Source organism: Brachyhypopomus gauderio, chromosome 14 (assembly GCF_052324685.1).
Source record: "Brachyhypopomus gauderio isolate BG-103 chromosome 14, BGAUD_0.2, whole genome shotgun sequence".
Taxonomy (NCBI): Eukaryota; Metazoa; Chordata; class Actinopteri; order Gymnotiformes; family Hypopomidae; genus Brachyhypopomus; species Brachyhypopomus gauderio.
This window is the reverse complement of record NC_135224.1, coordinates 2525333-2542017: the sequence shown is the minus strand read 5'-3', so window position 1 is coordinate 2542017 and position 16685 is coordinate 2525333. Positions and strand designations below refer to the sequence as shown.

The window sequence follows — 16685 nt, the reverse complement described above, 5'->3', positions numbered from 1 at the left end:
GAGGTCCCGTTAGTACACTGTCACCAGCATGAGGTCCCGTTAGAATACTGTCACGAGCAAGAGGTCCCGTTAAAAAAGCTGTGATAATGTTAATGCTGGGTGCTAAAGCTGTGATAATGCTAATGTTGAGTGCTAAAGCTGTGATAATGCTAATTTTGAATGCTAAAGCTGTGATAATGTTAATGCTAAGTGCTAAAGCTGTGATAATGTTAATGCTAAGTGCTAAAGCTGTGATAATGCTAATGCTGAGTGCTAAAGCTGTGATAATGCTAATGCTGGGTGCTAAAGCTGTGATAATGCTAATGCTGGGTGCTAAAGCTGTGATAATGCTAATGCTGGGTGCTAAAGCTGTGATAATGCTAATGCTGGGTGCTAAAGCTGTGATAATGTTAATGCTGGGTGCTAAAGCTGTGATAATGCTAATGTTGAGTGCTAAAGCTGTGATAATGCTAATGTTGAGTGCTAAAGCTGTGATAATGCTAATGCTGAGTGCTAAAGCTGTGATAATGCTAATGCTGGGTGCTAAAGCTGTGATAATGTTAATGCTGGGTGCTAAAGCTGTGATAATGCTAATGTTGAGTGCTAAAGCTGTGATAATGCTAATGTTGAGTGCTAAAGCTGTGATAATGTTAATGCTAAGTGCTAAAGCTGTGATAATGTTAATGCTAAGTGCTAAAGCTGTGATAATGCTAATGCTGAGTGCTAAAGCTGTGATAATGTTAATGCTAAGTGCTAAAGCTGTGATAATGCTAATGCTGAGTGCTAAAGCTGTGATAATGCTAATGCTGAGTGCTAAAGCTGTGATAATGCTAATGCTGAGTGCTAAAGCTATGATAATGTTAATGCTAAGTGCTAAAGCTGTGATAATGCTAATGCTGAGTGCTAAAGCTGTGATAATGCTAATGCTGAGTGCTAACGATGTGCTCAGTGCTGATGCTGTGCTGAGAATTATCTGCCATCCTAAACTAATAACAGATCAGAAATGAACACATTAGGTTGACAAGGAGGAGGACACTGACCGAGGTTTGTAATTATACACCTATAAAACGGATACAGCTAACAGAACAGATGCATGTGACAGTTTACTGCATTTATCAGTTTCATTACAATTGTGTGCACTGCAAGTCACAGGTAGTACTGTTACAGGTAGCACTGTCACAGGTAGTACTGTTACAGGTAGCACTGTTACAGGTAGTACTGTTACAGGTAGTACTGTTACAGGTAGCACTGTTACAGGTAGCACTGTCACAGGTAGCACTGTCACAGGTAGCACTGTTACAGGTAGTACTGTTACAGGTAGTAGATTTACAGGTGTGTTACATGTATTCCCTTAGCAAAAAAAGTTAATTTTATTAAGTATACTTCAGTATAAGTATATATATATATATATATATATATATATATATATATATATATATATATATATATATATATATATATATATATATATATATTATATACCAATTTAATACTTTTTTGGACAAAATTTGAACATTTCTAGTTAAAATAAGTATACTCATAGTACACTTGAATAAACTTCTTTTTGCTAAGGGTTACTGTTACTTGTAGTACTGTCATAGATAGTAGTGTTACAGGTTGTTACAGGTGTGTTTAACTGTATCTTAATATCAAGCTCTTGCTCTTACCTCTCCATTGCAAAAGCAGTATATAATAGCAACAAAGAAACCCTGCAAAAGATAAAAAGACAAGAAGCAGACGTCAGCAGCCAGAAACAGCACCTTTAACGAGAAACAGTGGGAGATCGATGACGGAGGAGTTCAACGTGACGGAGGAGTTCAACGTGACCTGGAAAGAGTTGAAGAGCATCTCGTAGTGCATCTGTATTTGCCAGGGTACGCCCGACACCTCCGTGTACGGCATGGCCATGAACACGATGTAATGAACCCCGAACAGAGGCATGAGCACCAGTGTAGACTTCAACAGCTTTCTGCACACAAAAACAATGAAGCGTTTTGAAAGGGTGTCACATGCTTCCTGCAAGGCACAGTGTCTGGACATTAACGTGTGCGTCTTTATGTCCAGTGGTGGATGGTGCTCTGTACTGGGGGCTGTCCCCAGAGGGGGGGCTGTCCCCAGGCGGGGGGGTTGTACCCAGAGGGGGGGTTGTACCCAGAGGGGGGGTTTTACCCAGAGGGGGGGTTTTACCCAGAGGGGGGGCTGTCCCCAGGCGGGGGGGTTGTACCCAGAGGGGGGGTTGTACCCAGGGGGGGGGGGGGGGGGGGGGTCCTGTACCTGTACTGTTGTCTGCTATCACAGCGGCCCGCATTACTCTCCCTCAGCTTCGTGGCCAGAACTCTGATTATATTCAGGAACAACAGGAAATTTACCTGCACACACACACACGCACGCACGCACACACACACACACAACATTATATAAAGTAAAATATAAACTGCCACTGAACATTAAATTATACTGTATGCACTTCAGCAGTTTTAATGAATAAAATAAATCTCAAAATTGTGTTTATTTCATTTTCAGACCACAACTGAAGTGGATATATGCTGCATAAACTTACCACGATAGCTGTGAGAATGGGGATCTGGACAATCCACTTCAGACTGCCAGCACTCAAGTCCCAACACCTGCACCGCAAACACACACACACACGCATGCACGCACACACACACACACCATACACACACCCACCACACACACACACAATACACACACACACACACACACACACACACACACACACACACACACACACACACCACACACACACCTGCTCAGATCATTTTTCACCTGTCGTGTGGACCGTCTCTAAACATATAGGGCTGTCTAGATATTCTATTATATTAGGTGTATTATTTTTCTTTCATAGAGTATCGAAACAATACATCACATTACCACTGCTAACACTTGACAGATTACTTCTGTCATCTCAAGCAAACATGGTCACTTTTTGAGGGACATCATGAGACGTGTTGGGCGGGGCTGGGTCGGTGTTTGTGTGGTGTGGGCGGGGCTGGGTCGGTGTTTGTGTGGTGAGGGCGGGGCTGGGTCGGTGTTTGTGTGGTGTGGGCGGGGCTGGGTCGGTGTTTGTGTGGTGTGGGCGGGGCTGGGTCGGTGTTTGTGTGGTGTGGGCGGGGCTGGGTCGGTGTTTGTGTGGTGTGGGCGGGGCTGGGTCGGTGTTTGTGTGGTGTGGGCGGGGCTGGGTCGGTGTTTGTGTGGTGAGGGCGGGGCTGGGTCGGTGTTTGTGTGGTGTGGGCGGGGCTGGGTTGGTGTTTGTGTGGTGAGGGCTGGGTTGGGATAGTGTCTGTGTGGTGAGGGCGGGCCTGAGTTTGTATCTGCATGGTGTGGGCGGGGCTGGGTTGGTGTTTGTGTGGTGTGGGCGGGGCTGAGTTTGTATCTGCATGGTGTGGGCGGGGCTGGGATACTCACTCCGTGTCGGCAAGAGTAGCCCGGACGCAGGCCCACACGGTGACGAACATGGCTGGCACACCTGTGGTTTAGAGCACAAACACTCTGGTGAATCTCTTCATTAGTATAGCACTCTCTCTTGAGCCCACATACGCATCATATAAACCCCACATGAACAAACACAGACACACAGCCGTAGGAAGCATGTGCTCCAACGTGGGCGTGGCCACTGGGGTGAGGAAGACGGCCCCCACCACATCCACATTGTAAGCGCTGTGCACTCACTCTTCGCACAGTGTGTACAATGCAGGTGTGGGGGCGGGGCTAGAGACGGCCTTCTGTACATCACCATGGTTCACGATGGCATGGGGAACCATCACTCAGAGACACATCACCTCTGCATCATCAGTCATTACAACAAGTCCCGTTCACAGACGTTTTCTTTCTTACGATAGAAGGTTGAGTGTCTTTCCATGTGTCTTGTCCTGTGTTCATTACATACTGAGTGCTGAACAGTCCTGGTAGATAGCAGTGTTGGGTGTTAGTGGACCACCACAAGACCACAGCACTGTAGTCACTGTGTTGAAATAGCTAAGAAATAGCCTAGTGCATACTGAATACCAGAGGTGGGACCAAGTCAGTGTTTTGCAAGTCTCAAGTAAGTCCAAGTCTTTATACCTCAAGTCCCGAGTCAAGTCTCAAGCAAAGACACTCAAGTCAAGTCAAGTCTCGAGTCAAGACAGGCAACAGTCAAGTCAAGTCCCAAGTCTGAAACTTGGAATTTCAAGTCCTTTCGAGTCTTTTTTTTTTTTTACCAATGTTGCAGGTATATTTTAAATGTAAATAATAGACATGCGTTCTATTTTAAATCTGTATTCTCCTCAAATCTTGATAAAACATGTGCAACTGAAAACACGAAGTATAAAAAAAAATTCAAATTACACCTCTTTATTGCACAGTTCAATTTGTTAAACTTAGCTGCAAAAATATTCATACTTTAAACTACAATTTTCCAGAAATAAATATTCTGTGAAAAAGTCATAAGTAGAACTCCATGTTCAAATAAAAAGTGCTGATATTTTCACAGTACAATACAAAGAACCATAACAGCATTTTCCCCTCTCTTCTCTTATCTGGTTTCTTGGAGAACATGTGTGTCCATGTGTGAGTGACACAAGACAAACAAATATAAGAACTGAACAATTAACAGGAATCTGCAACTTTAGACATTTCAGTAAACTATTCTGCATTGCATTTGCAAAAGACCAAACTGGCCAAAAGTCTGTATGTCATTTGTGCACGATGAGGCCGTAGAATGATGTCCCCATAGCTGAAAACTCGCTCCACTTTTGTCAATATATTTTTTTCTCGACGTAGATGTCTTCAAATACACAATCCATGCTGAGATAGAACTGGATATGATGGTGACAGAGAGAGGCTCTCTTCCCTGAGTTCAGATACAGAACCCAGGGTTGCCAACTCTCACGCATTGAGCGTGAGACACACGCATTTGACCGTCTTCACACGCTCTCACGCCACACATCCGATTTCTCACGCCGGAAAAAAATCTAGTTTATTTACCTCTGATCCACATCTATGATTCAATGAGTTACTAGTTCGCTCTGGCACCAACCACTGGCGATCGATCGATCGCGATATAATACTTAATTTGTGTCCATTTTACACCCCGCCCGGTAAAAATTTACGTTCGCCAACCCCCCATTTGATTGGTTGTGCTGCAGCTCATGCACACACACACGTACAGAGTGTGGAAAAGCAGAGGACTGGTCTGCGTCAGAAGGACGGAAATGAAATTAATGGGTGCACTTTATAAATATTAATATGCGTTTTAAAATTAATTTGGGGTAAAAAAAAATCAAGTCTTTGCAAGTAAACAGGATCAAGTCCAATTCAAGTCCCAAGTTATTGGTGTAAAAGTCCAAGTCAAGTCTAAGTCTCTGAATATTTTTTCAAGTCAAGTCAAAAGTCTTAATATTAATGACTCGAGTCTGACTCGAGTCCAAGTCATGTGACTCGAGTCCCCACCTCTGCTGAATACTGCACTCTGTATATACTGTACACTGGATACTAGTCCCCATGGTAGTATGCATTATAGAAGGATATGACAAACACAAAATCAAGGTCACTTATGTACGAACGTATGAATGTATTATGTCATCCAAGTATTATGTCATCCAGGTATCGTGTCATCCAGGTATTGTGTCATCCAGGTATTGTGTCATCCAGGTATTATGTCATCCAGGTATTGTGTCATCCAGATATCATGTCATCCAGGTATTGTGTCATCCAGGTATTATGTCATCCAGGTATTGTGTCATCCAGGTATTATGTCATCCAGGTATTGTGTCATCCAGGTATTATGTCATCCAGGTATTGTGTCATCCAGGTATTGTGTCATCCAGGTATCGTGTCATCCAGGTATCGTGTCATCCAGGTATCGTGTCATCCAGGTATCGTGTCATCCAGGTATCGTGTCATCCAGGTATCGTGTCATCCAGGTATCGTGTCATCCAGGTATCGTGTCATCCAGGTATCGTGTCATCCAGGTATCGTGTCATCCAGGTATCGTGTCAGGTATTTCAGGTATTTCTTACATACTTTAAAACAGTTCTTTTGGTTGCATACTGCATGTATCATACTTAGAGCTGGATCAGTGTGAGTAGTATGTCGTAGGCTATTTCAAACACAGTCTATCTCACAGAACCATGAAATGTTAAATTAGCCTATGATGGTGAAAGTGCACAATTTTATCCAATGACCATCCACCCTGACCTACCCCATCCAATCAGAGTGAAGCCCCAAAGGTACTTCCTGTCCGAGAAGAAGGTCATGAAGATGAGACTATGGAGGTACAGACCCTCCACCAGGATCCAGTAGTAGTTCGTGGCCAGGAAGTACAGGAAGAGTGTGACCGCAATCTTACAGCCCACCTTTACGAGACAATCAGAAACACACACATGAGAACACTGCACACACACCTGTACAGAAACACACAGGGCCATGAGAACACTGCACACACACCTGTACAGAAACACACTGGGCCATGAGAACACTGCACACACACCTGTACAGAAACACACTGGGCCATGAGAACACTGCACACACACCTGTACAGAAACACACTGGGCCATGAGAACACTGCACACACACCTGTACAGAAACACACTGGGCCATGAGAACACTGCACACACACCTGTACAGAAACACACTGGGCCATGAGAACACTGCACACACACCTGTACAGAAACACACTGGGCCATGAGAACACTGCACACACACCTGTCCAACTGTCCTCGTCTCTTGGTTGTATTTGGTAAGTGGAGAATGTGGAGAAATAATATTTCTTGACAGAGTGTGTGTGTATATTACAGCATTTTAGTAACCACTGTGTGGACATAATGTGTGAACCAGGGCTTTGGGTTTGTGAGAATCACTAAGGGAGATACACACGTACAAATTGGGTCTTGCTGGTGGGCGGAGCCTGTGTGATGGACTTAAGGTCCTCCACGGTGATGCGATCCGCCTCGTCCAGAGCTGCCCCGGAATACAGCACCACGTCCTTCACAAAGATGCTGATGGCCCTCAACATGAAGGAGACGAAGAGATGCATGTGGATGTAGTTCCTGGTGCAGTGTAGCCGACTGATGAGAGAGAGAGAGAGAGAGAGAGAGAGAGAGGAGAGAGAGAGAGAGAGAGAGGAGAGAGAGAGAGGGGGAAAGAGAGGGAGAGAGAGAAAGAGAGAGAGAGGGGAGAGGAAGAGAGGGGGGAGAGAGAGAGTGTGAGGGAGAGAGTGAGGGGAGAGAGAGAAAGAGAGAGAGAGGGGTGAGTCAGAGGGAGAGACAAAGGAGGACAGAGAGGGGGATGAAGTGATAGAAAGGTGAAAGTGAAAAAGCTTTAAAATCGTGTAAAAAAAAAAAAAAAAAACTGACAATTTATTTTGTTATTTCTCCAAAAACATTAGTTTGAAACATGCAGATTATGTTCAATGATGAAAAATGAGTCAATCCAACGTCCCTCAACGCTTGACGAGATTTCAGTAAATTCACTTTGGAGGGGAGCAGAATCCCTGTATGCTGTGACACACACGACAGCAGACGTCAGGAGGACCAGACACCTGCACCATCTCACTCACGCCTCCCTTCTCCGTGTCCAGTACAACACAGAACCAGTCAGAACCGCAGCACAGGTGCAGATTAGCGGAAGATCAGGAAGGCACTCATTGTTGCACATTATTCAGCTATTCACATCGTGAACTGTGAAGGTGAGCTGGTGAGCCCGTGAGCCCATGAGATCATGCTGACTGTGAGCCCGTGAGCCCATGAGCCCGTGAGATCATGCTGACTGTGAGCCCATGAGCCCATGAGCCCGTGCTGGTCAGACCTTCTACACGCGCCAGGTTGGATGAAGACTCGGTAGCCCAGAGGAACCGCAGCTCCTCACACGTGAGGGCGGGATGGGTCATTCTTTAATTTCTCCGTTTTTAAACCACTATATGGCATCAGTAGTGTATATCCAGACATAAATAAAGCCACGACCCAGATTACTCCGTGTGCGTGTGCTTGTCTTGGATCATCATCAGTGGATGTGTGAGATCCTCCCGATCGGGTCTTTGATCTTGGATCGGCTCGGGTGCCTTGTGTAGTCTTCATCTTCCAGAAGAACTGTAGAGGTGTAGATAATCTGGACCCAGTTTTTAATTATGATCTGCTGCACATACAGCTGCATGTGTTTTTATTCTAAACATTACCTCAGTTATAATGTTGAAAGTATGAAATGCAGTTGTGAAAGTTCATTTGATCAGGGGCCAATATCTAAGGCCCCTGCTGGTTCAGCATTAGTGCCCTTGATAAACTGGCATGTTTGGCTCTGCTGTTTTGCAGAGTGATTTTTAACGCCTGGTTTTGGATCTGAGCAGTGAACTATTTTCTGCACATCTTCCGTATAATGTGGATAATACAGAAATTTGACATTCTATGACATTGGAAATCAATATTGTATTCCTAATTTACCCACTGGTCACAGACATGTGATCGTGTCCTGCGTAAACAAAGACGGTCCTGTGTAGTCTTGATGAGACGGGACAGGCGCGGTGTGACTGCACATGATCCTGACACTGAAGCTCCGCTCTGTCCGTCCTGATGTGGTTAGACACTCATGTGATGTTCATTCCTGAGTCTCTTACGCTGGACGGCCTATAGAAAGCGTTCAGCTCCAAATGAGTTTGTAATGAACAGGCACTAACACAAGGTCACAAGCACACAGACGCATCTACAAAACAGCAAACTACGCTACACACGTGGCGGGGTGGTGAAACCACAGCTAATTAGAGGGTTTCACCTCAGCCGCTCTGGGCAGCCGCTCTGGGCAGGGTTGGGAGCTCCAACTGTTCCTGCTGAAGTGTTTTTCTTTACTTACAAATGTCTTTATTTTCTTTTTACAGTTTTATCTATTTTTTTTATGAAAATACTTTTTTCTTTACTTTTGGCTAGACTGCTGTGTTTTTTGCTTATATAAGGATATCGTGTCTGCTGAATCTGAATAGCTATGAGTATCATCACTCAATATGAAACCAGGAGAATCCACAGAGTTCACTGATGTCATGGAAACTGTGGCTGTAAACATCCACTTTTTGAATTTAAACAACTGTTATAATGAACTGCTACAGCAAAGCAGTGTGTAGTGATTTGGATTGATAATGGATCAACTGTGCTGAACAGAGTGTGTTCTGAAATGAGCAGTGTGGACCGTATCAGCCGTGTGTGTGTGTGTGTGTGTGTGTGTGTGTGTGTGTGTGTGTACACACTGGTACAATATCAGCCGTGTGTGTCTGTGTGTGTGTGTGCGCGTGTACACACTGGTACAGTATCAGCCGTGTGTGTGTGTGTGTGTGTGCGTGTGTGCATGTACACACTGGTACAGTATCAGCCGTGTGTGTGTGTGTGTGTGTGTGTGTGTGTGTGTGTGTGTGTGTGTGTGTGTGTACACTGGGACTGTATCAGCTCTGGTAAACAGTAGTATGAGTTTTAGTATGTAGTATGAGTAGTATGTAGCAGAGGTGGGACCAAGTCAGTGTTTTGCAAGTCTCAAGAAAGTCCAAGTCTTTGTCCTCAAGTCCCGAGTCAAGTCTCAAGCAAAGACAGTCAACTCAAGTCAAGTCTCGAGTCAAGACAGGCAACCGTCAAGTCAAGTCCCAAGTCTGAAACTTGGAATTTCAAGTCCTTTCGAGTCTTTTTTTTTTTTTTACAGGCACCAACGCTTTACGAATGCTACGCTGATGCGTTTCTTTACTCGTTTTGTTGGTGTCCGCCAGCCAAAAGATGACAGATCATTTACATTTTATCTTCTCTTAATTACATAAATGTACTTAAACAAGAATGTTTCGTTACATCATTTTACACGAAAATAGCAAGCTTCATCGTAAGCAAGATGCTGTCATTACGAATGGTTATTCTAAACATTTGGATAAAATGTTTAAATATAAACTAATAAAAGGTTAGGGCTATTTTTTCATTGTTTTCTGTTATTGTGGGGTCACGGTGTACTATTGTTACCTGGAGATTCAGTGGGGTCACATATTCTGATGGCTGCCGTCAGAATTGGTGACCCCAGTTAAAAAGGCTCACCTGTACATCCCATTCATGATTTCTTTGTTGGCTGCAATGGTGAGGGGATGGTAAATCTTGTTTAAGTACATTTATGTAATTAAGAGACGATAAATGTAAATGTCATATTTTGGCTCGTGGACACCAACAAAACGAGTAAAGAAAGTGCATCAGCGTAGTTTACGTAGCATTCGTAAAGCGTTTGTGCCTCTAAACAGAAACTGTGAAATAGCGCACCCTGTGGTCACAAAACTCGACGGTCACAGAATCTGGTGTAAATGAAATTAATGGGGCGCACTTTATAAATATTAATATGCGTTTTAAAATTTAGATTTGGGGTTAAAAAAAATCAAGTCTTTGCAAGTAAACAGGTTCAAGTCCAATTCAAGTCCCAAGTTATTGGAGTAAAAGTCCAAGTCAAGTCAAAAGTCTTAATATTAATGACTCGAGTCTGACTCGAGTCCAAGTCATGTGACTCGAGTCCCCACCTCTGGTATGTAGTACAGTAGTATGAGTTGTAGTATGTAGTATGAGTAGTATGTAGTACAGTAGTATGTAGTACAGTAGTACGAGTTGTGTTGTGTGTGTGTGTGTGTGTGTGTGTGTGTGTGTGTGTGTGTGTGTGTGTGTGTGTGTGTACACTGGGACTGTATCAGCTCTGGTAAACAGTAGTATGAGTTGTAGTATGTAGTATGAGTAGTATGTAGTACAGTAGTATGAGTTGTAGTATGTAGTATGAGTAGTATGTAGTACAGTAGTATGTAGTACAGTAGTACGAGTTGTGTTGAAAATGAGGAACTTGGTGGCCAATCAGTGTGATTCCGTTTCTTCTAATATCCCAGTGCTAATATCCCAGTGCTAATACCCCAGTGCTAATACCCCAGTGCTAATAACCCAGTGCTAATACCCCAGTGCTGCCTCTGTGTGCCCAGGCACCTGCCCCAGTCCAGCTGGGCTGTTTCCCCCACAACAAGCCAGCAGCTTCTCGCCTGTGAGGCTGAGTGCCCATCTGATCATGGCAACGTTGCAAAGCACACAGTTTACCTTTCACTCCCCTCTGCAGGCCAGGGACCTGCCACTTGGCTGAGAAGTGAGAGTGTTTTTCTCTCCCAACTCTGTGCCAGGTAACGCAGGGCTCTTCAGAGCAGGGCCGGCCACCCCCGCCAACATCTGGGGGGGGAGACCTCCTCCCAGCACTGTTTCTGCCCAGCAGAGCACACCAACAGGGCTCCCACAGCCCAGAAGGATCTGTGCTGAAGCCAGACACACTCCACAACCCGTCAGCTGCTCAGCCAGAGAACATCATGATGTACCATCACCAAACCACACTGGATGAGTAATGAAGGTGTCTGAGTGCATTAGCTAGAGATGGAAATGAGCTACTGAGCACCCCGATAAACCCATATATCACCCCAATAAACTCATATCACCCCATATCGCCCCGATAAACCCATATATCACCCTATATAACCCCGATAAACTCACATATCACCCCATATTGCCCCGATAAACTCATATATCACCCTATATCACCCCGATAAACTCACATATCACCCCATATTGCCCCGATAAACCCATATATCACCCTGATAAACCCATATATCACCCCATATCACCCCGTTAAACCCATATATCATCCCATATCACCCCAAATCACAGCATACCACCCAAATCAACCATATACCACCCATACAGTGATGTTAGAGGCACAGTGATGTTTCGCATTGCACGTATTTGGATGTTATTATGTGAAACATGCGCTTCACTAATTTTTCAGAAAAAATCTAGAAAGGTTGCATAAAAAGACTTTCTGTTAAACCCACACACACACAAACACACACACACACAGACACACACACTCACACAAACACACACTCACACACTCACACACACACACAGACACACACAGACACACACACACACACACACACACACACACACACACACACACTCACACACACTCACACAAATACACACACACACACACAGACACACACACACACACACACAAACAATACGCCTCTCTTACCGGAAGCATCCCAAAATAGCCACAGCGACCATGAGGGACCCCAGTGAGATGGAGTAGCCAATCGTGTAGATGAGGTAGAGTCTGTCAAACACCTCCTGTTAGTAAGAATAACACACACACACACACACACACACACACACACACACACACACACGCACACACACACACACGCGCGCGCGCGCACATGCACGCACACGCACACACATACAGATTGTTGACATCTTTGCTAATGGGACATTTGAGGTAATTGGTAATAAGCTTTAGAAACCTTCAGAACATTTCAACACAACATTGTTTATGACCAATAACTATGACTGCAGTTTTGACTGTTGATGTCATGTTATAACTTTTATAACTTATATGATGTTGCTGTTGTTCTGACTCCCCTTGTGGTCATGTGGTGGTCCGGTGGCCCGAGTCCCACAACCCCCACCTGCTTCTGGTCCTGGGACCCAGAACCCCAGCTGTTAGTGCGGCACTAGTAAACAACAGGAGGGCCAGATACTGACACCTCACAGAACCACCGGGACCGTCACGAGAGCTACATCACGCTTGAGATTCTGCAGGACTAAGTGTAATGCAGGCCAGCCCAGGTGAACTCAGGTGAGCCCAGACACAGGTGAACATAGGTGAGCTCAGACACACACACACACACACACACTGGCCATGCACCACTGTATCATCACTATTGAACATACTACCATGTCCCATCCAAGAGAGCATGTCAAGGATGTCACAGTTAATCTCAAAATGAGCATCAACAATAACATCAAAGACTTTCATTTTGTCTGATTTTTGCAGTAATTGGTGGGCTGAAAGGTCGACATTACAGATACATTACAGATGACAGAAATGAACACAGTGTTCTCACCACAAGACTCACCACAAGACATATTCATGTTTACATTCTTGTGTAGACTCTGAATATATGATGACATCATACTTTTTAAAGTTCCAAAAAATTATTTCCATCCAAAAATAATTAGAGGAAGCAAATACTTCAACACAACCTCTGTGCAAGCACCTTTGTGTAGACCCCTCTGTGTAGACCTGTCTGTGTAGACTGCTGTGTAGACCGCTATGTAGACTGCTTTGTGGACCCAACTGTGTAGACCCCTCTGTGTGGACCCCTGTGTAGACCCATGTGTAGACTGCTGTGTAGACCACTCTGTGTAGACTGCTTTGTGGACCCAACTATGTAGACCCCTCTGTGTAGACCCCTGTGTAGACCCATGTGTAGACTGCTGTGTAGACCACTCTGTGTAGACTGCTGTGTTGACCCCTCTGTGTAGACCCCCTCTGTGTAGACTGCTGTGTAGAACCCTCTGTGTAGACTGCTTGGTAGACCCCTCTGTGTAGACTGCTTGGTAGACCCCTCTGTGTAGACCCCTCTGTGTAGACTGCTGTGTAAGCCCCTCTGTAGGGACGCCTCATCCCTAGTGGATGAAACAGAGGAGACGTTTCTGCTCGGTGGTGTTTCCCCTGTTGTGTTGTGGTTGTGCCTCTGAGGGTTACACACTCCTGTATTTTAAACACACTCCTGTATTTTAAACAGACTCCTGTATTTTAAACACACTCCTGTATTTTATGTACTGCTTTTGGGATGCTGCCATCTTCACTGAAACTCACACAAAGTAAACAGCGTAAAGTAAATAATGTTAAACTACGGCGTTTGGAAGACCTGACCACATCTATCTTCACAATCTGTGAATTTACAGAAGTGAGTTCCAACACACCGAAGGAAGGATGGTTATATCACCCAGTTATGAAACAACAGCATAGATCTCAGACACAGGGCTGCACTAACCACCAACCCAACAGAACTGAAGTGAACCCAACAGAACTGAAGTGAACTGAACTGAACTGAACATTGACACAAATCAGGACAAAGGTGGTTTGAACTAAAGGGAAATATCTTCGTCCTGCTGATCACATCTACTGTGACAGATGGAACATGTTTGTGGGCAAATTATTTTTGTCATGCACTATTCATTACTGGACAGACACTGCCATAACAGAATATGTCCACACTGAAGACGTGCGTGTGTGTGTGTGTGTGTGTGTGTGTGTGTGTGTGTGTGCGCGCGTGCATGCGTGTATGTATGTATGTGCGTGCATGCATGTGTATGCGTGTGTGTATGTATGTGCGTGCGTGTTTGTGCGTATGTGTGTGTGTGTGTGTGTGTGTTGCTGAGTGTGTGTGTGTGTGTTGCTGAGTGTGTGTGTGTGTGTTGCTGAGTGTGTGTGTGTGTGTTGCTGAGTGTGTGTGTGTGTGTTGCTGAGTGTGTGTGTGTGTGTTGCTGAGTGTGTGTGTGTGTTGCTGAGTGTGTGTGTGTGTGTGTGTGTTGCTGAGTGTGTGTGTGTGTGTGTGTGTGTGTGTGTGTGTGTGTGTGTGTGTGTGTGTGTGTGTGTGTGTGTGTGTGTGTGTGTGTGCGTGTGCGTGTGCGTGTGTGTGTGTGTGTGTTCCACTCTCACCCTCTCCTGGTTCTGGTTGTAATGGTTGAGGTACTTGGCACACTCGCTGTAGTTGGCCCACGTCTTGTTGTTGCTCACCGCAAGTTCCCAACTCCCATTCAGATCACACCTCCGGTAGGCATTCCCTGTACACACACACACACACACACACACACACACACACACACACACACACACACACACACACACACACACACACATTGCTATTAACATCACTATTAACATGTTGCAATACATGGAACAAGGCATGGTCAGATGGTCAGATGGTCACATGGTCAGATGGTCAGATGGTCACATGGTCAGATGGTCACATGGTCACATGGTCAGATGGTCACATGGTCACATGGTCACATGGTCACATGTCAGCTACTCTCCTTAACAGCACATAGGCGCACATGTATTCAAACACACGTGTCCCGCAGACTCCAACAAGCAGGAAGAACTCGGTGAATGTCAAGACGTGGCTGAGCTTGCTCACAAGGGGGCGATATAGAGGAGAGATCCACACAGAGAGAGAGAAGTTCCACAGCCTGACGTGAGCTGCACAGGTGATGAAGGTTCTTCGTCTCTGGAAACCGTGCACACTTCACTGCAGTGTTGTGTGTGTGTGTGTGTTGTGTGCATGTGCGTTCATTTGCACATGTGCATGCATGTGTGTGTTTATGTGCAGACGCACCTTTGTGGTTGAAGTCGTAGATGTAGTCGGGGCAGGCAGCAGACACGGTTCTCCCTGGAGCTCCCTCAGGCCAACACACAATACCGTCCCACTCAGCAAGACAGTAGCCATCTGAGACAGAGACAGAGTAGGGTTTACACCACACACACACACACACACACACACACACACACACACACACACACACGCACACGCACACGCACACACACACGCACACACGCGTACACACACACGTGTACACACACAAACATATGTACAAATATATGCACAAATGTACACATGCATCTACTGTACTGGTAACACAGAGACAGAGAGAATTGAAGACTGACAGAGAAAGAGGAAACACACACATAAAAACAAACAGCACATAAAGAGAGAGAGAGGATCATACAGACATCGTAAGAGAGTAGGCATGTGTGCACACAGCTGCCTCTGCCTCTATGATAACATAACCTGTCTTATCTGGTCTCCCTGTTCATAACCTGTCCCATATTATCCAACACAACTCTACCAACACAGTTCTACCCAACACAGTACAGATTTACCCAACACAAAAAACTACAGCACTGTACAGATTTACCTAATACAGAACACAGAGCTACCCAACACAGAGCACAGCTCTACCCAACAAAACTCTACCCAACACAGTATAGAATTGCCAACACAGAACACAGCTCCGTCTAACAGAATACTGACTTACCAACACAGAGCACAGCTCTACCCAACACAGAACACAGCTCCGTCTAACAGAATACTGACTTACCAACACAGAGCACAGCTCTACCCAACAAAACTCTACCCAACACAGTATAGAATTGCCAACACAGAACACAGCTCCGTCTAACAGAATACTGACTTACCAACACAGAGCACAGCTCTACCCAACACAGAACACAGCTCCGTCTAACAGAATACTGACTTACCAACACAGAGCACAGCTCTACCCAACAAAACTCTACCCAACACAGTATAGAATTGCCAACACAGAACACAGCTCCGTCTAACAGAATACTGACTTACCAACACAGAGCACAGCTCTACCCAACAAAACTCTACCCAACACAGTATAGAATTGCCAACACAGAACACAGCTCTGCCCAACACAATATCAATTTACCCAACACAGAACACAGCTCTACACAACTCAGTCCATATTTACCCAACACAGAGCATAGGTCTACGCAACATGGTACAGATTTACCCAACACAGAGCATAGCTCTACCGAACACAACAGATTTACTGAACATGGTACAAATTTACCCAACACAGTTACAAGCTGAGAATGACAGGACTGCATCACCCCAATCCCATTAAGGTTTGGTACTGCCAATAACCTCACCATACAATATTCTGTTACGATACAATATTCTGTTACGATACAATATTCTGTTACGATACTAGTATTATGATACACTAGGATGACAAACAGTCTACTACAGTATTAGTACTATTATTATTTATTTAACAATAATACAGTCAGTGGGAACATAAAAT

General features: G+C 44.8%; 1 protein-coding gene across 2 annotated transcripts in view; it reads right to left on the bottom strand.

Moving 5' to 3' along the window:
* Positions 1-16685, bottom strand: part of pth1r (parathyroid hormone 1 receptor) — a 63481-nt gene that overhangs the window by 3972 nt on the left and 42824 nt on the right. For both annotated transcript variants that reach the window (XM_076972989.1, XM_076972990.1), the window contains exons 3-12: positions 15191-15301; positions 14515-14639; positions 12040-12134; positions 6863-7049; positions 6185-6338; positions 3409-3469; positions 2540-2606; positions 2254-2348; positions 1807-1948; positions 1647-1688 (exon numbers count right to left, since the gene is read on the bottom strand). In XM_076972989.1, the coding sequence (XP_076829104.1) occupies positions 1647-1688; positions 1807-1948; positions 2254-2348; positions 2540-2606; positions 3409-3469; positions 6185-6338; positions 6863-7049; positions 12040-12134; positions 14515-14639; positions 15191-15301 (1079 nt within the window). The remainder of the gene's footprint in view (positions 1-1646; positions 1689-1806; positions 1949-2253; positions 2349-2539; positions 2607-3408; positions 3470-6184; positions 6339-6862; positions 7050-12039; positions 12135-14514; positions 14640-15190; positions 15302-16685) is intronic.